This window comes from Chaetodon trifascialis, chromosome 18 (assembly GCF_039877785.1).
Source record: "Chaetodon trifascialis isolate fChaTrf1 chromosome 18, fChaTrf1.hap1, whole genome shotgun sequence".
In the NCBI taxonomy this organism is placed as follows: domain Eukaryota; kingdom Metazoa; phylum Chordata; class Actinopteri; order Chaetodontiformes; family Chaetodontidae; genus Chaetodon; species Chaetodon trifascialis.
This window is the reverse complement of record NC_092073.1, coordinates 17,445,348-17,469,623: the sequence shown is the minus strand read 5'-3', so window position 1 is coordinate 17,469,623 and position 24,276 is coordinate 17,445,348. Positions and strand designations below refer to the sequence as shown.

At 41.5% G+C, this 24,276-nt stretch overlaps 1 protein-coding gene across 3 annotated transcripts in view; it reads left to right on the top strand.

Moving 5' to 3' along the window:
• Positions 1 to 673: 673 nt before the first annotated feature.
• cacnb2a (calcium channel, voltage-dependent, beta 2a) overlaps positions 674 to 24,276 on the top strand; it is a 61,891-nt gene continuing 38,288 nt past the window's right edge. For 2 of the 3 annotated variants that reach the window (XM_070986483.1, XM_070986481.1), the window contains exons 1-2: positions 674 to 985; positions 3,473 to 3,565. In XM_070986483.1, coding sequence (XP_070842584.1) covers positions 902 to 985; positions 3,473 to 3,565 — 177 coding nt within the window. In that variant the 5' untranslated portion in view covers positions 674 to 901. Of the gene's footprint in view, positions 986 to 3,472; positions 3,566 to 11,969; positions 12,422 to 24,276 lie in introns of those variants that run through there. The other variant, XM_070986484.1, reaches the window with a different exon arrangement.

Genomic DNA, 24,276 nt, shown 5'->3' with positions numbered 1-24,276 from the left:
TTATGAGTCAAAGTCCTGCACTGGTGTGCCCTGGGACTGTTACATTATTACAGTATTACAGTATATATTATATGATTAGATTAATTTAAAGCAGGTGTAGTTTGTGGCTGATGTAGTTTGTTAAGGTGGAGCCAACCAGCAGTACAAAATCCCAAAAAAAGAAACTTTAAATGATCAAAATCCTTCAAACGAAATTCAGCTAATCCTCACATATGTGAAGCTGGAGACATGAAATTTTTTGCTGAAAAAAATTACTTCAATGATCATCAAAATATTTTTCTATCAATCTGTAAAAACTACAATAGTTCCCCCTGACGTAGTGTAGTAGAAGTAGAAAGTGACATGAAGTGAACAGACTGAAGTACAAGTACCTCACATTTTAAGTGCAGTACTTTTGTAAATGTACTTAGTTACATTCAACCACTGCGAATGTGTTGTCACTCGAAGGCAAAAAGGCTGTAAAACACTTTATTTTCAGACAGATTTTCATCTTGAACGCTGTTATTCATCTCCATCCTTGTGCACTGTGGGGAGGCAGAAGTGTTGGCGTTGGATGGGGGCACGTGGAGCTGGAGAGCTCTCAGCCGCTGCAGGTAGGAGGGCACTGATGAGGAGGATCTGTGATGCTTAAGGCTATAATATCCGAGAATTCAATCATCATCATCATCTGAACTAGAGGTAAACTGCTTCACAAACCTCTTCCGCTCAAGCTCCTCCTTTCACTCCCCTGCCTCAAACTTGAAGATTGGCGGTGCCAGCTCAGCCGCAGCCCCGCTTCACTTCTCCAAACGCGGACCGGCGACTGGCTAAAAATGCGCTTCAGCTTTCATCTTGGACGCAGCTGGGGCGTCAGTCCGAGCCAAGAGGTTTTGTTGAGTATTTGCTCTTATCAAATGGTGTAATGGTCGTCAATACCACCCCTAAAACAAGAGCCGAAACACCTCTGGACAAACACATGGACTCGCTGGAACATCCGAGATTACTAGTAAGTTAATTAAATTTAAATAACGCCGACATTTTTCATGTCACAGCCCCGTTACAGTTCAAGAAAGTTAGCATGCTAAAGATTCAACTTTAGCTCACCTGCCCTGAACCTGCTGCTTCGTCGCGCCGATTGGTGGCTGCTAGCTTAAATTGAGTTTTGATTACGTAAACCGCGAGGACACCAGCTCGTGCGAGTCCTTTTTTTTTTTTTTTTTTTTTTTTTTTTTTTTTTTTTTTTGAATTGTAACGGTTGACCTAAAACAAAAATGTCGCCGGCGGTGATACGTTTAAGTGTCACTTTACGGTGGTGCCGGTGAGGTTGGTGTCTCAGCATTTTGCTTGTCTTGTTAGCCAGAGTTTAATGTTTTAATCTACATATACAGACTTATAATATCAGATAAGTTTGAACATTTGACTCGTTGTTGGTGACATCTCTCTCTTGACGAAACCGTTTTAGTCCAGCGGTGGAAGTATTTATATCCTGTATTTAAGTAAAAGTAGTGATGCCACCGTGTAGAAATACACCATTACAAGTAAAAGTCCTTCATTCAAAACTGTACTCTCATTTGAGCAAAATGTACTTCAGGTATCAAAAGTAAAAGTACACCCTTTAAGATTGCTATTACATATAGTCTGGCTTAAGTAAAGCTAATTTGATCAATTTTATACGTTATTGGGTAGTCTATAATAAGACATTACGTCCAATTTCAGTAACTGATCAGATAAAATCCATATCTGCAAAGTAACTAGCTGTCAGATAAATGTAATGGAGTAAAAAGTACAAAATTTCCCTCTGAAATGTGGAGTAGAATTACTTCAAACCGCACTTGAGTACTGATGTACTAAGTTACTTCCACCACTGTGCCACCGCCAGAACAGGATGTTCAGAAAGCCTCAGGTAAAATATTACAGGTGGATTATTCATTATCTTTCTCATGCAGCAAAGTGTATTTGTTCAACATATTTCTGTTTGGCTTAGCGGGGTTAATTAAACCTCATCCTGTCCCTCCAGACGCTCTCTGGGCAGCTCAAACTGTTCTACATGACCGGCTCCCTAAGAAACAGTCAGAATAGCTGTCTCTCTCTCTTTTTATATGCATGATTAACATGTCCGGGGGGATCGGGCTGGAATAAAAGGCGGATTTGAAATGAATTTCTGTTTTTCAGTTGCTACTGGCAACACATGCTGTATGAGCACTCGAACTGAGTGCATTACTTTTCCAGCCCTTCACCATATCAGCTTGCATGTTCGAGACCACCCACATAATTACCATCGTTTTTATTACACCTGTCATAATATTACACTTCAAATGAAACACTGAACGCTGTATGGCAACTAATTGAATTTACAGACAGGCTCTGTGTCTGCACTAAAAGGACAGGCTCACATTTGTTCAGATCTGTGTTAAAACACACTCTCACATGCTCATTTGTAAAGTGAAACCGTCTAGTTTGCTGAAATTGATGCGATTAAAATGTGAGCGATGAGGTTCAAATTCACAGTGCTCCCTTGAAAAACAATGCATTTTAAAAGCTTAGCTGCAGCTCATATTAGACTTCAACAAATTGCATGGATATCTTTCCAAGTTTTTAGTGTTTTAGTATGAAATCGCTGCATTAATATCCCTCCACTATAGCTCAGCAAGGAAACATTGTCTGCGGACACACAAGAGGGAGGCGTGTAATAAAAATGACTAATGTAGACAGTAGAGCTGAAACACTGAGTCCATTATTTGTGCACTGGCAGAAAAATAATCCCTATTTGAGTACTGATAATGATTAATCGTCTCGATTAATGTTCTCAATGAATGCATTAATTGTTTGGTCTACAAGATGTCAGGAGATAGTGAAAATGCCCTTCAGATTTTCCTAGTATCCTTTCTGATCATCAGTCATTGTCAGTCATCAAATATCAGTTTTTGTCCAACCAACAGTCCACAACTCAAAGATATTCAATTTTCAGAGATGACCTCAAATTCTGGATGGTCAACCAGAGATTTCTTTGGGCTTGTGCGATTGTGAAAGTAGTCGCCAATTCGTTTTTTCTTGCTCGATCAATCAGTTCATTGACTAATGCTTGCAACTGGTTCACATCATTTTTCACGCAAAAATATTCTCTAGTTGCAACTTCTCCGCTGTGAGTAATTGTGGCTGCTGTTTTATATCATAAACTGTACTTGTGTTTGGGACTGCAATGAGCTCTTTAAACACTTTTTTGACATTGTATTGCTGAAGCCTCAGATTAATTCCTGCTAAACTTTAATGCATTTTTGGACTGAAGGAGGACTCAATTTTGTCCATTATCTTTTAAATTGAAATCATATTAAGAAGAGATCTCTTTGCCACCAGTATGGACGGAGGGAAGTACAGCAACAAAAAAACTGTTTCAGTGTACCTATAGGCATGTATGTATTGTATTCAAACAGGCTGTAAAAGACGGAAACCTCTTTTTTAACAAGTTTGTTCTTTCCTTTTTGGCTCTATGTAGTCTCATGGCAAAGGGGCTCGAAGAAAAGGTCGATTTAAGGGTTCAGATGGCAGCACCTCCTCTGACACCACAACCAACAGCCTAGTTCGCCAGGTAAGGATCGCAGTTCGCTTTTCATTAGTTGAACTTTGGGGCTCGCTGGAGGGTTGGTGGCTAGTCAGCTGCCTGATCAACAACGAGAAACAAAAACTTTGAAATTTTAGCTTTGATTTTTGAAAAGAAATCAGCATATCTATTGGAAAATGACAGTTGGAGAGAGACAGGGAAGAGAGAGGGGAGCAAAGGGCCCAGATTGAAATTAAACCCGGGCCACTGTAATAAGGACTCAGTCTAAATACTTGGTACGCATTACCAGGTGAGCTTCAAGTGTGCCCCCCATAAAATATATTTTAACACCTTGCAAAGGCATATGGTGCCACAGTCTGTGAGCCATATGCTGAAGTACGGAGAGAAGGAGGTTTCTACTGCCTAAGCACATAGTTGTGTTTTTGACATGGTGCAGGGAAGATGTACCTGATCATTTTATGCACCATATAAGAACATCATAAAGTGTTCTGAGACTTTCTGGCAACAGTTGCTTCATTAAGGAATGTCGTGTGTGTGTGTGTGTGTGTGTGTGTGTGTGTGTGTGTGTGTGTGTGTGTGTGTGTGTGTGTGTGTGTGTGTGTGTGTGTGTGTGTGTGTGTGTGTGTGTGTGTGTGTGTGTGTGTGTGTGTGTGTGTGTGTGTAATGCAAACTGGCACAAGAGCCCAGCCTCAGTCATCATCATCCATCAGGGATGAGATGTGCATTGCAGTGAGAGGCCTCTGTAAACACTGCTGGGTACAGTATGTTAAGTGGAGGCCTTTCTTCTAAGCTGCATCCTCAGTGCGGTGAGTGTAGCTGGCGTGTTATAAAGCAGACCCTGCAAGGTACAAACTCAACATGTCTGGTCTTTGTTGAACAGACCTGCAAGGGACAGGATGGGCTGGGTTAAGGATGCTCACCCCTGCCTAAATGTTTTTGCCTTTTTTGGAGGAGGCACACAACGTCTCATCTTTGGCACAGCACCGGTAGAGTGACAGGAAGCTGGAAGAGATCAGAGCAAGACAGCATCTCCAAATCTGCTGTCTGCTTCATCTCAAGGCCATAGAAAACTTCTGAATGAGCTGCTATCATCAGTGTTACAGCTCAAGAGGAGCTGCTTATTGAGAAATTTCCTGATTTTTACCACCACCCTTGGGAGCTCATGCCTATTCCCACAGTCCTGTCCCGAAATGAAGAGTTTCCCTCCAGTGTGAGTCATCACAGATAAACTCAATTAGGCTGAGACTGACCATCTATCTGCAGCGTAACACCACATCCTACAGAAATGAGCGTCCATTAAAGTAAGAGACAGTGGAGGGATGTGGGGAGGGTGGAGGAGTAATGTGTTTCAGGGTCAGTGAGGCCCTCGCCTGCCGAGCAGAAATATCCTCTTTGAGATATTTGCCGCAAGAGGGCCCCAGAAATAGCAGACCTTCCAGTAACTTCTCCTCTGTTTGGATAATAATGTAAATACTGTTTTTCATTTGTGTTATCATAACATCAGTTTTAATCTGGCCTTATTTTCTTCACCCCCGTGCTCAATCATGCTGCCTGTGATTATTTTCCCTTTTCACAGAAGAATGAGCACGTAGTATTGAAATCACTAAACTAACACCATCCCAGGGAAAGTAGATTAGTTTCAACTAATCTTTTGTGTGGTCATCTCACTGCCTATTCATCAATCTGTCATTTGGCTTTCATCTTGTTCTTGTTTCTCTTTGTTTTAGCATTTCTCTCCTCACCATCAACAGTCAAAGTTACTGTTTACTGAGGAATGTTTGCATGACTGGATTTTAAGATTTTGAAATAATCTTTTGTATATTTTGTTTTGCTCTCCCTCCTGTCTGACCTGTTGTTTTTGTGCCTCATAATCCTGGCATGCCCGTAGGCGTCTTATGAACAACTAGTCAAGGTTACTGTGTGATTGATCCACCGCAGCTTTGAACATCATGAAAATGACTTCCCAGTAACTGGGTATAAACGGCTCCTAAAAGAATTAGTCATGTTGCTGCAGATAGAGGGCAAAGGGCAGACAGTGAGTAGGTTGAGAGAAAAAGGATGAGAGACGTTCCCTGTGGTCGTGGCCTGATGCCCGGGGGAGTATGGTGGAGGCTGGGAAGGGAGGAGGTCCAGGACAAACCAGACTGCTTAGCCGTGGGAGTAGCGAGGTCAGTGTTGGAACTGGAGCTCAGCTCTCCATTGAAAAGGAAGAAGGTCAGAACTGTCATAGATTTGTCAGCAAACGTCAACATCAGGTGGTTTACTTCTATTGATGTGGTGGTGGTCTGGTTGTGCAGTGTAAGCAAAGAAATTGTCTCGCTGATGGCAAACATTTTATAATTTGTGGTGCATTGTCCATCTGCCATTGTTTTGACCCTACATCATTGTTTTAGCACTCTGCATGGATTTCTTTTTGCAATCCAGACATTTACGTCAAACCATTTCACATGAGGTGGAAAAACAGATGTTGGAGCCAGCAGCCATTTAGCTTAGCTTAGCATAAAGACTGGAAACTGGAGGGAAACAGCTAGCCTGCCTCTGTCCGAAGTACGGTGGGCAATACCTAAGATTTATATCACACTATTTACTTATTTTTTTAAGATGATGGTATTCTATCATGGGATTATGAAAATAAAAAGGATTAAATAAAAGGGATACACTACTCAAAACACAAAACTATCTCTTTTTACTCTGCTGCAGTGGAACAAATCTTAAAGAAAAAAATAGTCCAAAAAATTGATGTGTTTATTGGCTCCAATAGGAATGAAAATGTGGTATAGGCCTACGTTTGTTCTGGAAGGAGGAACCTGCCACAAAATATAGATTAATTAGTAAATGCAATTTGATTCATTCTCTGAGTTAAACAACATGTAGGATAAGGCATCTCAACAGCATTTATTTGGCAGGAAACCCAAAGTATATTATGCAAGTACAATTGTCAGTGTACCATGGAGCATGTCTATCAAGTACATATACACAAAACAGCAATAGACACACTTACTGATGGGGCACACTCCTGAGGAGGCTTTCCTGTAACAACAAAACCTGCTGAGCTTGTGTTGCAGTATGCAGTAGTTTCCCATATCCAACATACAACTCTGGATATTGAACTGGCTTCAAGTGAGGCTTAACGTTCGCAGTTTCCCTTGACTGCCTCTCAATATTAAATATGCCAGTATGCCAAAATATATATTTGGTTATGATTAAACAAAGAAGATAGAACGTGTTAAGTGAGCTTTAGAGCTGCTGGTAGATGGATTTTATTACCTTTGGACAGAGTCAGGCTAGCCCTTTGTTTCCAGTCTTTATCACTAAACTCACCAGCTGCTGGCTGTATCTTCATATTCAGCTTACAGATGTATGAGTGATTTCGATTTTCTCATTTAACTCTTGGCAAGAGAGCAAATAAAGGGCATTTTCCAAAATGTTGAACTACTTCTTTAAACTTTTTTGTTTTCAAAAGACAGTATGTTTTAGTGTGCACAAGCAGTGTTTTGGTGAAACACACCATATGGAGTCTACAGTCCTTTATTTTCTGGTCATATTGGAAACTCAAACTGCCAATAGGTGTAAATGTGAGTGACTGTCCATCTGTCGACTGGCAATGTGTTTAGAGAGCCTGCTTTGTGCCTAATGCATCCTGGGAAACGATCCAGCCCCCCATGACCCTGAATAATAATAAACTTTCTTTATATAGCACTTCTCTAAAAACAGAGTTAACAAAGTGCTTTACAGAGAGTGAGAAACAAAGCTCAGAGCAAACTACAGGATTAAACACAAAGGGAAGAAATGCTTAAAAGCAAGTCTATAAAAGTGTGTCCTAAGTGGGGAATTTAAAAAAAGACACTGACTTTGCAATTTCTTCTGTCAGGCTGTTCTAAAAAGTATGATCTGAAATGATGAATATCTGGATATTACCTTTTCATGCCTGAGTCTGATGAGCTCTAATTGAGGATGTCAGTTTGCCCTGTGGCTCTTGTAGAAATATTAGATATAAGATACAAGGCTTACAGTGGATTGCCTTGACCAAAGTCTTGAAATATTCTCTGTAACTGACAGGTAACACATACAGAAAAGCACAAAGTCAAAAGAAACCAAAAAAAACAACTGTGTATAAAGCAAAGCAGCTGCCAAAAAAAAGATGTCAGGGACTCGGGGGAGGATAATTTGAATGAGATTTTTGCTGCATTTGAAACAATATACAGTAAAAATGAGGATCTGACGGACAATAGTTCAAACTGTGATTTGCATAACCTGCAGAGCATTATGTCACAATTAACCTCCTGCTGCTTCCCACACTCGTTATGTTTATGTAAATGGTTGCACCAACCTCTGTATCGCCCACCTCCCTCTGTCTCTTTAACCTCCATCTCTATACAGCAGTGTGTCTCCCAACGCAGCAGCTTTTCCTCAGCACATAGTTGGGGTTTGATCCTCTCTGTCTGTACGTTCAGGTTGGAGAAATGTATTTGGTGATGAAAGGCTGTCTGAGAGGGTGTGGTGAGGCCAGGAAATCTCTTCTCACACTCTCCCTGATTGTGGGCATTTTCACTTTTCAGCATCCTCTAGATTGTTTTTTCTCTACTTAATGGAGAGAAGGGGTGACGCAAAGAGCTTATCATTTACTGTGATACTTATCAGATCTGGCAACCCTTTACTTTTTATGTAACAGATACCAGTGCCATACTGTAGTGTTATGGAGAAGCTGCCACTGGAAATTTAACATTAACCCTGCAAACTGCCTGAACTTTGAGCAACTTATGTCATAGTTTTCCAATAGTAGGTATTTCTGGAGAGCCATATGTATTTTCTGGCATGAAACTGCAGTAATGATGTGTGAGTTTAGATACTAGAAATGTGGAAATGTTCTGCTGTGAAAACCACTGCTGCTCTATCAGCCATCATAGAAGCACCAGACTGCCATCTAGTGGCAAAACGAATGAATAGGTATTTAATTTAGCGATAATTCACAGGATCACTACCAGAGTAAAGCAATCAGGGTAAAATCTGTATTTGGGCTCCAGATTTCAGCATTTGGCATTTGATACAAAAACCACCTAGGAAGTTTCTTTTTTCTAAACATTTTTGCCTTTTTTTTTTCTTTTAGTAACAAGCAAATGTGAAAAAGAGAGGAAAAACACAAATGCAGGAAAAAAGGCTTTGCAAAAAGACACATCAGCAGTGCATGTCTTGCATTCACAATGAGCTGAATCCAAGTTTTTCTGCTGTTACATTAACCCTACCCTGCTGTGTTACAGTGAAGGCTAAATTAATTTGGCACTGTGTTGATACACTACCCCCCTAGTCGACAAGGTCAATGCTTTGTGCTGTTATTATGAGTGATCAGAGTCTTCCATTGTAACAACGTCCATCAAAATGCTGTATCAGGCATCATGTGTTAAAACAATGGATGCAAGATGATATAGTGCTATTCTAACCCATTAATTTGAAGAAAAGTGTTACTTATAATTCACAACTTGGTGTTTATCCTCACTCATATTTTAGTAGTAATAGTTTGTAAGCCATGAAATGGAGAGTGCTGCTGTTGATTCTATGCAGTTGTTTTGTTCATAAATCGCTGCAACCATTGATTATTTTCTTTCTATTATTCTGACATTAATCCTTTAATTGTTAGGTGTAGGTGTGTCCAGAAAGCATAATGAACTAAAATTTAACATGCAGCATTTTAGCGTGTGGACAAGATCTCAGCAGCTGAGCGATGATTACTTCTTAAAGGGGGGAAAAGCTCTGACAGACTAACTGATGGATAGGATTCCCTTCTCACTGTAAGTTGCACCTCTCTCTGTTTATAATGATGACTTTCCATCACAGCAGACATGTGTCAGCAAGTGAATTATTGGCAGTAAACTAAAGAAGCCTCGGTGTTGATGAAAGACGGTGCCAGATTTACGTTTGGCTGATTGTCTGTCAGGCCTGAGCAGGAGATATATAGATACTGATACTATCGCTGATGAGCACAAACCTTTACAGCAGGTTACACACCATCTGCACAGAGCCACTTGAGTCCTGAAATGTTGCCTGTATCCACCAATCTGACAATTTCATTTTTTCCACTGCTGTCTTTCCACCCTCTCTCTCTCTTAATGTTTACTGTCATAGTGATGTGCTTTGTTTGATGTTTGTTTAATGTCATTGTCTAAATGTTTTCTTAGAGGACGAAAAATTTAAGAAGAGGCCTTAGGGGTGTTACATGGACACAAACAGTACCTTTCTTGTAAGGCAGCTTTAGGAAAGACGAACCATTTTTTGTGTGTTTGTTCCCTATTTCTATACATTACCTAGTAAACTGTAACATTTAACATATTTTCAGACCTGCTGTTTATATTGGGTTACTTTTGATTGCATTGCTAATATTGAAGGTAAGGTTCAGTAGCATTATACCGGTACTGAATTCTCTTAATCAATAGGTATCCGTTATGAAATGTGGATTTAGGGAGAACAACAAAAGACTGGGAAAATTGTGGAACGCTCCAAAAACACCTGTTTGGAACATTCCACAGGTAAACAGGTTCCTTGGTAACAGCAGATAGTATCATGATTGGGTATGAAGGGGGCATCCTGTAAAGGCTCAGTTGTTCACAAGGATGGTGCGAGGTTCACCACTTTGTGAACACATGATTGTATAACAATAACATTTTGCATGGCGTTCCAACTTTTTGGAATTGGAGTTATATATAGTAATACTGGATATTTGTATCTGAATACAATCAATATCACTTCTGATTTTCAGAGACAGTTGAGTTTGTCCTTATCTCTCTGACAGCAGAAAAGATGTTGTTATTTTCACTGCGAGGCACCTTTTCTACAGAGGAACAACACTGATAGAGTACGTTGCCTCAGATGAGACAAGCTGCCCTTTGCTGGATGAAACAAGTTTTGGGCTTGTCAGCATCAAAGTCAGCTCTCCACAGTATTAAGAACTGGCTGCTATAAAAGAGGTGACAATAAGGGTATTATGGAAAAGGACCACAGCAAATGCATATATACAGAGTCAGTGGCATCTTTTAACATTAACATGCCATCTTAATCATCTATCTCGACAGTCATTTGTGTCAAATTCCATACGAAAGTCACTACTTAACATTTTCAGTAAATCCTTTAATAACAACTTTGTGCATAATAAATATGAGCAGAACTTCACACTCTACCGACTGTTTTACCAAATTGTAACACACAGTCAAATAATGCAAATGTTATTGAACTGAGTGAAATCAGGCATCATGTTGAAAGCTAGCCAAGTGAATGATGCAGCTTGCGTTGATTGAAAGCCATGACGTGTTTACTGTGATGAGACCTGATTAATTCCATCACAAACCCCTATAATTTAAACGAGTGTCTGTTATTATCTTAATATTCCTACATCATTCACACATACATTAATGAAGTGTTTGCAAGTGTTGCCAGAAATATATTTCAAAGCCAAAGCACATTGTTAAATCATTCAAATTCAGTCCATCACTCATGCTTTATGCTCCTGCTGTCCTTGTTGCCAGATGACATTCAAAAACACGTCCGCAGTCATGCTGTGTATATGAATATACTGACACAGAGCGAGAGAATATGTGCCCTTCTGGCTGACACAGCAGTTACGACGACACAGCAGTGAGGAAGCCTGTCGGTCATGAGTCAATCACCTGAACACAGTGGGGAAGGGCAAGAGTGGAGAGGAGGTGAGTGAGGGGAAGAAACAATCACGCCAGCCCTGCGTTCACACTCAGCAGTGTGGCATGACCGAACTGTGCCAGTGACTTCCTTCTACACCACAGGCAGAGTTGTGCTGATGCTCTGCATGAGACACACACACACTTGCTCTCTGCAATATGAAAGCACAGTGCAGTCTCTTCAGCAACCAGTAGCTGTCTCAGCCTCTGTCCTAACCACTCACACAGAGAAAGCATGAAGGTAATGCAATGCAAATGAGGAGCGAAATACAAGGGAAAAATAAAGGCAAGGAGCGAACAGGCAATAAAATCTGAGATAGAAGGGGAGGCAAAAAGTCAAGAAGAAAGCCTGTGTGTGTGTGTGTGTGTGTGTGTGTGTGTGTGTGTGTGTGTGTGTGTGTGTGTGTGTGTGTGTGTGTGTGTGTGTGTGTGTGTGTGTGTGTGTGTGTGTGTGTGTGTGTGTGTTTTAAAGCTTTTAAAGCAGATTGAACCTTGGATGAAAGGAGGGGGAAGAGGTGGAGAGTATAAAGGCGTCGTCGTCCATTAGGAAGCAAGGGACAGCGGTCAATAAAGGACACTCAGAGCTCCACCTCCTTTCCATGCTGCGAGGGAACTTGTGTGTGATGATGAGTGTGTCTAAATCCACCAGCAGCTGAACCAGTGTGCCAGCCAGCAACTGTTCCTCTCTGTCACAGCACACAGCAGCACTGCAGAGGATTTGGCAGCCCAGAGGATCTGTCGGAGTGGTTACAGATTTCGGGGTGGGGTAAACAGTCAGCTCAGACGTGTGCCTCACTGACAGCTCGTGGACACTGTACTGCAACAGTCTGGAGGTGTGGAGAAGATGAGGAGGAGGAGGGAGCATCAGAATCTGACTTTCTGAATCCTGAGAGTTTGTGAGTCAGGGGGGATTTGACGTGCACGTGGGGGATGAGTGGACAGAAGTAGGGGGCTGGTGTGGAAACGTCAGTCCTCTGTTTCCTCTGCTCACTCCTCTGTCAAGGATCCGTCCCTGTCATCTCCTCTGCGTCTTTTGGTGGTCCGCACCCGTGTGGGCCAAGTGTGCAGGCATGGACCGAGGCTGAGTGGATGCTGCTGCCTGACAGGGAGTCTGTGAGACGGCTGTCCATTCCTCCCCGCCCTGGTCCCCTTCATGCCGTGCTGTGGGCTGGGCCATCGCCGGAGAGCACAGCTTCCATATGTGAGTTTATGCCTCTGATGCTGATTTATCACAAGGGCTAGAGGAGACTGTGCGTGAGGGAGATTAAGAGAAGGCGATGAAGCTGACAGTCACCAACATGTGCACACTAATGTGCTTTATTATAATTATTGCATGGTTTAGACTATGAATAATTCAGAGATGATTTGTGCAGGTGTTACATCAAAACTTTGCCGAAAATGTCATTGTTGCTTCAAAGCAGCAGACTGAATGATCAGTGGACGCCTGCCAGCTTTCTCCCTCGATGTTGTTCACTGTTCCCAGCTAGATCTCTATCCAGAATCAATCCTGAATGCTGCAGGATTTAGCTGATTTCATTTGCACTGCTCTGACAGTTTTCTGCAGAGCTCTGCTCTTGCTGTGCATGCCGCCAGACACGATAAATCTTTTATTTCATATTTATTCCAGGGTTTTGGACAGCGAGCTGAGGTTGTAGTGTTCTTGAACACAGAGGGCTCACACTGCAGGTGGACAGCTACACTTTATTGGGCTTTGCTGGGTAATCTAGTGTGTCCTTCATGCTTTCTGGAACAAATAGCTGTGTAGTTTGAGAGTAAGAGGACCACAATGGCTGGTGGGTGAAATGAAAGGTGGTGAGAGGAACATGTGGGTGCTAACAGGTATGGCTTGAGATGGGAAATTTGATGAGGCATGCATTTTTTTATACTGTCCCTTGCATCAGTAATTCTGTCATTCAGCTGTGGTTGACTTCTGCAGACTCTCTTGTTTATAGCTCAAAGGGAGATTTCTGTTCACCAATTGAGCAATGCAAAAAATTAGGATGTTTTTTTTCCCCCTCATCTACACAGTCCTCCAGTACTGCAGATAAGGATGATACTCCTAATTGAGTTTTACCACCAGATGGCCATGTTACACTTTTACTCTCACTCACACACAAGTGCACACATACACACATAGATTCATAAGCACACCATTTCCATGCAGAGTGAAAATGTTTTAATGCCCTCAAGACTCAGAAATAAAGTTTTCATGAGGTGTGATTTTTTTTTATTTCATTGTCTGAAATGAGTTATGATGTCATCCCCAAATCAAAGACAGAAGCTCATTGCACAAAATGTTCTGAACTCAATGAGGCACAGCAGCCTTAGATTGACCAACAGAGTGATATGTCAACACAGAAAGGTCTGTGTGTTCAAATAGTGTGAGGACATACCCATCTAATCTGACCATAATTACGTCGTCTTATGGCTCGAATGTGTCATGGTGCATTTGTAGACACCACTGTACAGACTTTGTCAGAAATGCAGGCAAACTGTGACTGTTTTGATAATTGATTAATCATTTTTCACTATTTTCTTACTTAAAAAAAAAGATCAAATGAAAGAATAATCAGCAGAGTGCTCATGAGGAGTTCTATTTTCCAAAAGGCATGGACTATTAACCAGGATCGCTGCCAAAGCAAAAAGAGAAACTGCATCGGACATCAGTCGACCTGAAGGTTAGGCTGAACCTGTGCCACCAGCCTGAATGACTCTCCGGCCTCATACAGATTAAAGATAATGACGTTTCAAAGCAGCTGCCTTCAATTTGACAGAAATGTCCAAATTCATTACTTGGCTAATTTACAATGTGTAAATTTATAATTGTGTTAACTAACACATAGTAGTCAACTTACAGATAATGTCAGATAATAATGCTGAACAAGTAGCGAATCGAAATTTGACACAGAAGAGGAATAATAATAATAATAAGGAAAAACATGCAGTATAACAGTAGGGCTCGGGGCTTCACCCCATGGCCCTAATAATTTCTTTACCTATAAAATGTCATAAATGTGGTCTATAAAATCCCAAAGGCCAAGAAGACGTCATCAAATTGCTTGTTTTGTTTGACTCACAGTCCAAAACTTAAAAATATTCAGTTACCATCAAATAACAGCAAATCCAAACAATTTAGAAGCTGGATCTTGGGATCCCCTCCAATATTAGTTTTACCCCCCACCCCCACTGGGAGCACCCAGCTTCTGAAGTGGGGCAGCAACTTTCAAAAAACAAAAATGCTTTTTTTTTTTTTCTTTTTCAGACAATCTGTTTTTTGTGACACACTGCAGTAGGCTGAATCAACATTTACTGTACAACTGAGTAAGCTTTAATTTAACTGATGAGTGGATTAGTGTAGCACCAGCTGTTGATACTCTACACCGGACTGTCTAAACCCCATGTGTAAGGTGTTTGCATGAAAACAAACCATTCAGTGTGATGGAGTATCACTGGCAGCATGTGTTTGTGTTTAATTTCTGCGCAAACTGAGCATGTTCAAATTAATAAAATGAGCACAGTTAAAACTAGAGTTTTTGGTTCACAGAGCAGAGTCTAGTTATCTAATGCCAGTAGTGACCTTGAGAGACCTTAACTGCCGTGACTCGCCACTCTTTCTATGACACTCCTCTCACATGTTTCCAATATGGAGCACCAAACCGCCGTTTTACGTCTGAAATGGGGTGGAACACAATTCCGCTCTGGATGGAATGTGGAGCACGGAGACCCGGCCGGATGGGACTCCGTCTGACAGACTGAGTGGCCAGTCCCAGACACTCCTCACGGAAACTCAGCTAATTGAAGACAGCAGGCCCTACTCCATTCCCCCCTTTTGTTTTCTAGGCTTTCCTGCTTGCCATGATGCAACAGTGGTAGCCAGTACTACCTGTGAACTGAACAGAGAGCCAGTGAAATGCACAGAAAGTTTGGTGACAAATAGGCAATATTTTGCAGATGGCAAATAAATATGTTGTCACGATTGTCGTAATTGTCATTTACATTTAAGGTATGTAATCCTGCCTATAGCCCAAACGTCCAACTATATTTTTGGCGAGTCAGCAGTCATGCCAGTGGGTCTTGGAAGTTGCATAGCTGTGCTGAAAGCCAAATGGCAACTTTAGCATGCTAACATAGTGATAATTGTAATATGCTGTTGTTTAGCAGGTATAATATTTACTGTATTCAACATCTCATCTTCAGTTTTTTAGTGCACCACCATTGGGTAATTGGCACCAAACACAAAGTGCAACTGATGATGGTGTGAATATTGCATGTTTTGCAAGTATCTGGATATAAACCAAAATATTGGATAAATTGAATTCTGACCTGATGATGGCACCGTGATGACAACTCATCCTGAGGGGGGATGTGAACGTCTGTACATGTTAATGTTAATGGAAAATCATTGCTGTCCGTGCATGTTATTAAAAAACAAAAATGTAAACCTCGTGGTAGCAGTAAGAGGAAAAGTCAATGGATGCTTAAAATCAGTCAGACTGATCCTTTAATGATCATGAATATGTGCACCAAATTTTGTACCCATGTATTATTTACATGCTGAGATATTTCACGTGACAAGTGAAAACTCTGACCTACTGAGGACGCTAAAGTTACCACATAAAGAATGAGAAACGGCAGAGACTGAAGTATTACTCAGAACACTGTAATTATTCTCAGACAATACTGAGCTTTTGTGTGCTAGTGGTGAGCTAATTTCCCATGGCGAAAAGTGTGCCCTGGAATTCCCAGTTTTCCAGGCCATGGGATGCACGCCCAGGGAGGAGTGTCGGGCCAGCGCAGAGCAGACTGGAGCAGGGTTTCCTTGGCAGCACTTGTGCGTTCTTTCACTTTTCCAGAGAATATGGAAATGTCCGGAAATGGTGCAGCTAATTGGCCATGGCGGCCCTTAGGAATGTCTCGGATTTAGGTGGATTTTTACTGCTTTTACATAATCCATCACCTCACCATGGGACTGGAAAGTGTGATATATATCTTTGAGGGCCTATGTAGAGCATAGCTTCACTCCAGCCTGGAAACACTGATGTCAGTGACACCGTGTGCTGTGTCTGTGTGCACTGACCCCGGTTTAGTTACGGCTGGGCTGTGACAGTCTGAGTTTTAAAACCCTCACTTGTCTGGAAATGGTGAAGTCATGGGGGGAAAAATGCAGCTCACTCCACAAAATATACAGTATTATGGTGAAGGTTATGTATGTCAAGTGGTAAAGATGCATACCACATAACCACAACATACCAGTCTCCTGTCTGTGCCTATACTATCAGAAACTAATATAAGTGAAAACAAAAATAATAGAATATAATAATTCTAAAATTCCTTATTGGATCAGTTAAGTTAAAAGTTAAGGGATCACCAAAGTTAAACAAGTCATCTGGCGGGGAACATGAATTTGTTTACCACATTTCAGATCAATCCATCCAATATGCATTGAGACATTTCACCCAAAATTACAAGTGTCAACCTGCTGGTGGTGCACGGTGAGAAGTAAGGGGCTTACCAGAGACACTCGGATTCATCCTCTGGTGACCATGAATGTGTAAGATTGCATGACAGTTGACAGTTATTTTGGTTTGGGAAGAAGAATTGGACCAACCAACTGGCCACACACAGAAAAATCTAAAAAATATACACATAATGTAATAAATTGTATCTGTATCCTATATCACCTAAATATTTATTCAAGTCTTTTCAAAACATCAGAGTAAATTTATGAAATAAATGTATTCATGACTCTTTATCTTCCTTACAAAATGCACAGCTACTGTGTGGCCAATGTCAGTAAATATATATGTTGAAGAATCGATATGAGTCTGTGGTTTTCCAACCTGCTGCATGAGATCCATACATATGAAGTAATTTGCTCCCTCTGGTGAATGTTAATTTTAGCAGCGTCTCTCCTGCAGCGCGTCATATTGGCTGCTTCGCTGCTATCGGTTGAAAGCAGCTGCTTTAAGGGCTGGAGTGCCGTCATCCATTTTTGTGAGGCTTGCAGTTTCTGGCACAGTCTATCCAGTAATTCCGTTTATTAGCGTTACACTACAACACATGGCTTTTGGAAGAAATATGTCTGTAGTAGATTCTCTGCTGTTGATGGAGCTTATGTATTCATTTGCTGTATGTGAGACGTAGGGGTTATTTTAAGCTTGCTTTACTTCAATTTGACACCATAAATTCCCATACAACTCCCTGTATAATACTGTCAATCATCTTTACTTTCCACTGTCTTGAATATACCTTGTGCTGACTGTACTTAGTGTTGCTTCCTTCCAATAAGGACCAACAAAAGGTATCGAATCTGCAGAAAAATGGACAATCATGCTATCATGAGAGGGATGAAGGAGCTGTGGGCTCGGCTCACGCCCATCAAACTGGCACCTCAGACAGCGAGAGCAGCCAGGCCAAACCGAGCATCACTTAAAACAGGAGCAGATGTTTTTTGAGGCCAATTAACAGTGGAGAGATGTAGACAACCTTGTGCACCAGAGGAGGGCTGCCGGCCCATATGGATACTAGAGACAATTAATTAGAGCGACAGACGTTAAAAATGGATCAGGAGCTGTATAAGGTCTTGCTTTAAATCCCTGCACTCCACAGATTGAGTTTTAATTATGTGTTTGCTATTTGTTATGTGGTGATTTGAGTCTGGAGCTGGAATGAATAGTCGATCGACAGAAAATTAATCAACTGCTTTAATAACCGATGAATGGTTTCGGTTATTTCTCAAGGTAGGATAACAAATATTCTCTGGATCCAGCGTCTCAAGCATGACAGTTTGCTCTTATTCTTTTTACATATGACATTAAGATGAATATGTTAAGGTTTTGACAGTAAGTCAGACAGACATTAGTGTGGCATCTTTTTTGTTGCAGCCCTAACAAAGTTATTTTCCTCAGTTCTTCGTAAGTGCAGCAACTCAAATCTGCAAGAATAGCTGAAAAATCCTTAACTGATCTTTTACAAGTAATCCGGATTGACTTGTGCAAACAGACGTGAGGCGTTGTTGGTGTCAGAGAAAGGAAGATAAAACAAAAGTGAGTTAGCTTGTAGAAGCTGAGTAAGAGAGTAAGAGGTGAGATGATGATTCAGGACATTAATAGGCTAAATTGTTGCCAGAGAGAGTAGATTTAAGTTTGTCTCTTAGCAAAGAGGTACCATGACAACACTTACCAGCTGGGCAAAGGAGACACACCCCTGAGAGGGACATGAAGGGAGAGAAGGAGGCAGGGAGGAGAATAGAGGCAGGAGAGTGAGATGAAGTAAGTGGAGAGGAGGAGAGAATAGATGAAACAGAAAAGAGGAGGGTAATGAGCAGGGGCGACACCTACAGTAGATGAAGACAAGGTCAGTTTCTTTAAGTTTCCCCCTGTTTCTCCCAGTTTTTTTTTTTAGTTTCTGGAGGTTTCAGTGACCTATCAGTCAGCGGAGAGCCACATCCTCTCCTCCTCTCCAGAGAATCAGTATGTTCATCCTAATGCTTCTATAAGCTCACCCTCGGGAACTGGCCACAAGGATCTACTCTGCGATTGGGCGTGCGCTGAGGCTCAGCAGGGCGGGGTTAAACCTGCTGGGATGTTTCATATTCATACTCTGCGTGAATACATAATCTGTCCATCAGGTCACTGTGTGCTGTCAGGAGGAAGAGACTCTGACTTTGCGGGATAAATCTTACGTGATCTTGACTTTTTTTGCCACGTGAAGGAAAACTTTGTCGTCCTCTTCTACCTGAAGTGTGGTCTGATGCTGCTGACAGATGCTGGATTCAGTCAGAGCAGGCAATCTGGGCTCACAGGTTTGCAGGGCAGATGATGACCCCCGGCCATCACCCCTGATCCTGCTCAGACCTGCCCACACGACAGGCTGTGGGGCTGAAATCTGCTGAGGAGGGGGCTTCTCTCTCCACTTTACCTGCCTGCTCTCGTTGCCATGATCAAACAAACCAAGAATAAAAATGTCTCATGGGTAAGTGAGGTGTGTTAGTGGAGCTCCTCTATACTTGAACTACTTACTCCTTTATATGTGGCTTTTAGCATCCGTGTTGTTAGCTAACAAACCGGAAGCCATGTAACATTTTTGCATCGCTATTGATAAGATGTTATGGTTTAACAGATTTATGCAGAGACTATTACAGTATATTCCCATTGGTTTTTGATGCTCCTGTGCCCAGTGGCAATTCCAAAGAGAGGCTTAGAGATTTAGGTATTATATAACTACAAGCTACTACATGCCCACTTTATGAAATCTGGTTATCAGTCTGCCAGCTCTGCCTGCATTACAAGGAATGTAAAGGATGTTGATGAGTTGAAATTATAGACAAGGTCAAGCCATGGCTGAATCTCCAGAAAATAGCAATCTGATTATAACCATAATAATAACAGTAGGTGAACTAGTATTTTCTATCATGTTGTCCAAGGTTTTTCAGTGTGTGTGTGTGTGTGTGTGTGTGTGAGTGAGTTTGATATCTGATTCTTTGCCAGTGCAGATGGATCAGGGGAGATTAGAGTGAGAGTGGGTTTGCGAGGATGAAATCAGCTACTTGGGGAAAAGGGGGGAGGGGCAGGGAGGAGAGGATATGATGGAGTTATGGTTGACTACAGAATCTACTTTCTGTGGACTTTAAAACATTCTCTCTCTTTGACTCTGCAGTTGCTCTGTGAGGGAATTTTCTATCACAGGCCTTCTGTATTAAGGCGCCCAAAAGTCTCAGGGTTGGATAACACAGAGGCCTCAGACAGAGACACAACATAATATTTGGAGGCCATTCTAGCAGACAGCAGATAGGAAGTCTCTCCTCGTGAGGTAGCCAAGGTCTTGCAGATAAACTGTATAGACTGACATTTTAAGAGAATTAGGTCAAAAGTGTCCTCAGTTAGAGGGATGGATGTCAGGGCATACGTAAGTATGGTATGAGCTATTGTTTGGGCTTTGACTATCCAATAGAGTACCAGAAATGTAGAAGGAGGGTGCAGAATATCCATAATAAGGAAATAGTGCAAGGAATAGAAGGGAAAACATGTGACATTGGGGGTATTAATACACCCCATGAGATCGGACATCTTCAGAGTTTGGTGTGGCACTACCTTGGTTCATTTGTGGACATTGTGTTGCTCATCAACTTCTCCTTGATGCATCAAGCCTGCAATAAATACCTCTGCATAACACATCTGAAGTCTCCTGGTGAACTCCCTCCTTCAGCTCACAAGAATTTCCACCACAGCTCTGCTCAGCCTCTTTGTTATGTAATCTATTAGCTCGAGTTACTGTACGTCAGGTGCAAGTGACACTCTCATGGTGTGATGAACCTGAGGCTAAATCATCTTCCATGTACACCATATGTTGTGGACTCCTAAACAGGCATTCCTGTTTGACACTGTGATTACTTTGTGTTTTTGTCCGGTATATTGTACATGTGCACATGTTCCTAAATAGAGACGTACTTATGTGTTTTCCTCCGGAGGGAAACACTGCTCCACTTTTACTCAACCCACCCATATGGCGCATAATGTCACACTGCTGCTTTCTGCAGTGCAGCTCTATGTCCTCATAATGAACCTGATCATTACTGCACACACAGAGCTGGAAAGTTGAGTAACTTAAACACCTTGGTACCTGGTGAAATGATGTCACAGTGATGCCTTGCAGACTTAATTAATGTAGCTTACTAGATTCAAGAGTCTTCGAGTCATTAAGCAGTTTTGCCAGTTTTTAATTTACATAAGATTCATTTTCGTTTAATTACATTTTTTGGTGAATGCTATTTAATTTAGGGAATAGCTACTCCTGATACTGATACTGATGATGGTGGTACAGGCTGCATTGGATTTTAATATATCTTGTGTGCAAGTGGTAATTGAGTTTGATGGTGGTGTTAGTGGTAGTGTCAGTGGGTCATCAGAAACACTGGGAGTCATTAAGTAATGGTCAAGAGAATTTTTTTCAATGGTAGAGTTGGGCCAACTGCACTGTTCTCAAGTCATTGTGGCCTATAGCTGTATTGATTGTGAACAGTTTCTCGTTGTTGGTCTGCAGTACCCCAGCTAGGCTATCGGAGATATGCATTCTCTGTAAAAGTTTTAACAATGAAAGATCAAATGCAATTTTCCTTCATGTGTGCTGATTAGTCCACAGCTCACACTATAGTATCGGAGAGCAATAGCAACTCCCTTAAAGAGGAGAGTGTGGCTTGTGCAAGCATGTGCACATTGATAGAGCAATGTGTCATCCAGACATCCCTTCAGCATGTTGAGTTTGGTCAGCATGCTCACCAAACTTTACATTACGTTTACATTAGTCCCTACTGGTATCTGGCAGATATCAGGCTGCAGAAAATGCAGATTTATGCGATGGAGTTTCAGCACGTCTGCAGTGCGCTGATCCCAGGTATCTATTTGTCTGTCCAATAAGCCTAATGACTTTGTGGGCCACATTCATAATGACAGGGGTGGGCAGTGCCAGGCGGATTAGGACTCCAGATGGTGCTGTTACTGCCTGACTGTCTGTCTGGCCACGGATGTACAGCTGCAAGAGGTCACATGTTTTACTACAGCGGTCAGCTCTGACACTACAGCTCAGTATCACATAGACTCTTCAGTAGCACTAAAGCTGACTATCACAACACCAAGTATCTGTTGACAGAGTGTTTCTGGACTTTTAAGGTATGTTTGTGTATCTGGTGTGTGTTTCTGTGTGCTTCTTATAGCGTCATGTAGTGGAGTTGACCATGCAACAGATGTCACACTATCAAATTAAAGCTTAATGCCCGGCCAGCTGAAGAAAAACACTTCAGAGCTAACCATGACACCGCAGAGCTTAAATGCTCAACTGTGTGTGTGTGTGTTCATTCGTGCATGTCAGTGTGTGTGCGATCTGCATGAGATACTCTTTACTCCACATGAGGCATGACACTTGCTGTTGGAAGAGCTCTTTTGGATGACCACATTTCATTTCCTCTCCTCTAGATATCACCCCAGCAGTGTCACTGGTTGTGACGACTGCGACTTACCAGGTAGCACAGCAGTCAGTATTATCCCTTTTTGACTGAGGCAGAGAGGTTGGCTTTTTTTATGCCAGGCGTCAGCTGCTTGCACCCCTGGGTCATGGTACTCTGAACAAAAACCAGGGGATTTGCATAATTCATTACAGTCGCTGTGGAACGGAGAGGCGACACAGGTGTCCCGGGCATTGTGGGAGAACGAGCATGTCTAAGAAGGCAAAGGTAAAAAAACAAAAAAAACAACAACATGCAACCTGTTCTTGTTTTTGTGTAAATCAGCAGCTTACCTCTCTATCCAGGGCTTGTACTATTAGTTGTAGCGCTGGCTTGTTCCTGAGTGCTTTTTCCGTGTTTGGATTCCATGGATGCTTTGCAGTGTGCACTTGTGTTTGTGATGACATCAAGACTGTCACAGTGTATATCCTGTCTGTGAGGTCTGTCTGCATAGGCCTATACTGTCGGAAATGCACCTAGTATAAGTAGGGCTTAGTTTTTAATCACGGATTCATGTGGGACTGTGTCTGCCTTGTAGTCCTGTAAAGAGGCATTGATGCTCACAGAGCTTTTCTGTAGGTGAAAGACAATCTGCAGAGTCATCTTTCTCTTTCCATGTGTAGATACGTCCAACAGGTGCAATGAAAGAGTCTGTTCATGCGGCTAAATCCCTTCTTTGAATACTGATTTAGAATATTTGGAGCAGAATGATTTAACCTTTTGTCATTGTACACGTTGTAGGGCGGTGTGTTTGAACCTTTTGACTAGTGATTCCTTGAAATTAAGCAATATCTATATTTAAAGAATTTTTAGAGGCTTTAAAGGTTACACAAAGCTACAGTATGTTTACTTTGACTGTCACTTACTGAAATGCGTTGTGTGTGCATGTTAAGCCTGACAAATCCGTTCAGTGTGTTTCCTTATAAAAAAAAAATGCATTTTTTTAGTCTTTTAAATAGTGCATTGTTTACATCCATGTTTGTTAGCTAGCTTTGTTGGTGCATTGCACAGCCCAGTCGCTAGAGTAAAATGTTGGCATTGTATGTTTCTGCAAACCATGGATACATTAAATTTGTACATTTTATATGTATCAGTTCTACAATAGGTGTCAAAGTGATGTAGTTTAGAATACTGGTACATTTGTCTTTGCTGAATTTTTCTTATGGTGGTGTGACAGCTAGGTGAGACGACTGCGAAGCAGCAGAATATTGTTGGAGTCATCCTTGTGGAAAAAAATAAATAAATAAATAAAAAATGGGTATTTTTCACAAGATGTTGGGACATTTTCCCAGCTGTATTTCTGGTAACTATGCTGGGCATTTTTAATGAGACACTGGGATATTTTCCAGCTTGTTTGTGGCGACTACAATGGCCATTTTTAACAAGATGTCGGGACATTTAACAGATGTGTTTGTGACAACTATGCCAGGTATTTTAAGCCAAAACATAATCTTTTCCTAACCCTAACCAAGTGTTTTTTGTGCTTAAACCTAACCAGACCTTAAACCCAATGTTGTCACAACATACAATTGAAAGTTGAAATATAAAGAAAGTTTGAACGGAAAGAAACATCGTTTCAGCATGTCTATGTTTTGCAGAAATGTGGTAATGCCAACTTTGATTGGGTTGGCATTGCCACTTTTATTTGTTCCTTAATGCCAACTGTCGATAGACAAATAGTGAGTTATGGGTAGCAAGAACATGTATTGCATGTGTGTCCTCATGTGGATACATAATATAATCCAAATGGGGACCCACTTGCAAAAACATTATTCCATTCTGCTATTAGTAGTCAAAAACTCCACATGGCAATTTAAGAGGTCAGATAATCCAGTAATTCACAAGATACAAGAGAGAGATTAGAGGAAAGTGCATAAATAAAGCCCCAGGTTTGCAACCATTGCAGTTAAGTGCAGCCTCCTGTTCATATTACCTTTGTACTATGACGTCTTCCAAGGTATAAAGGACAGACTTTAACTGTTTCGAGCCTTGTTTGATGTCAGTCATTTCTTCTATGCTAAATCCTGGATTGGTTGAAAGGCTGGAGCAGATTCAAA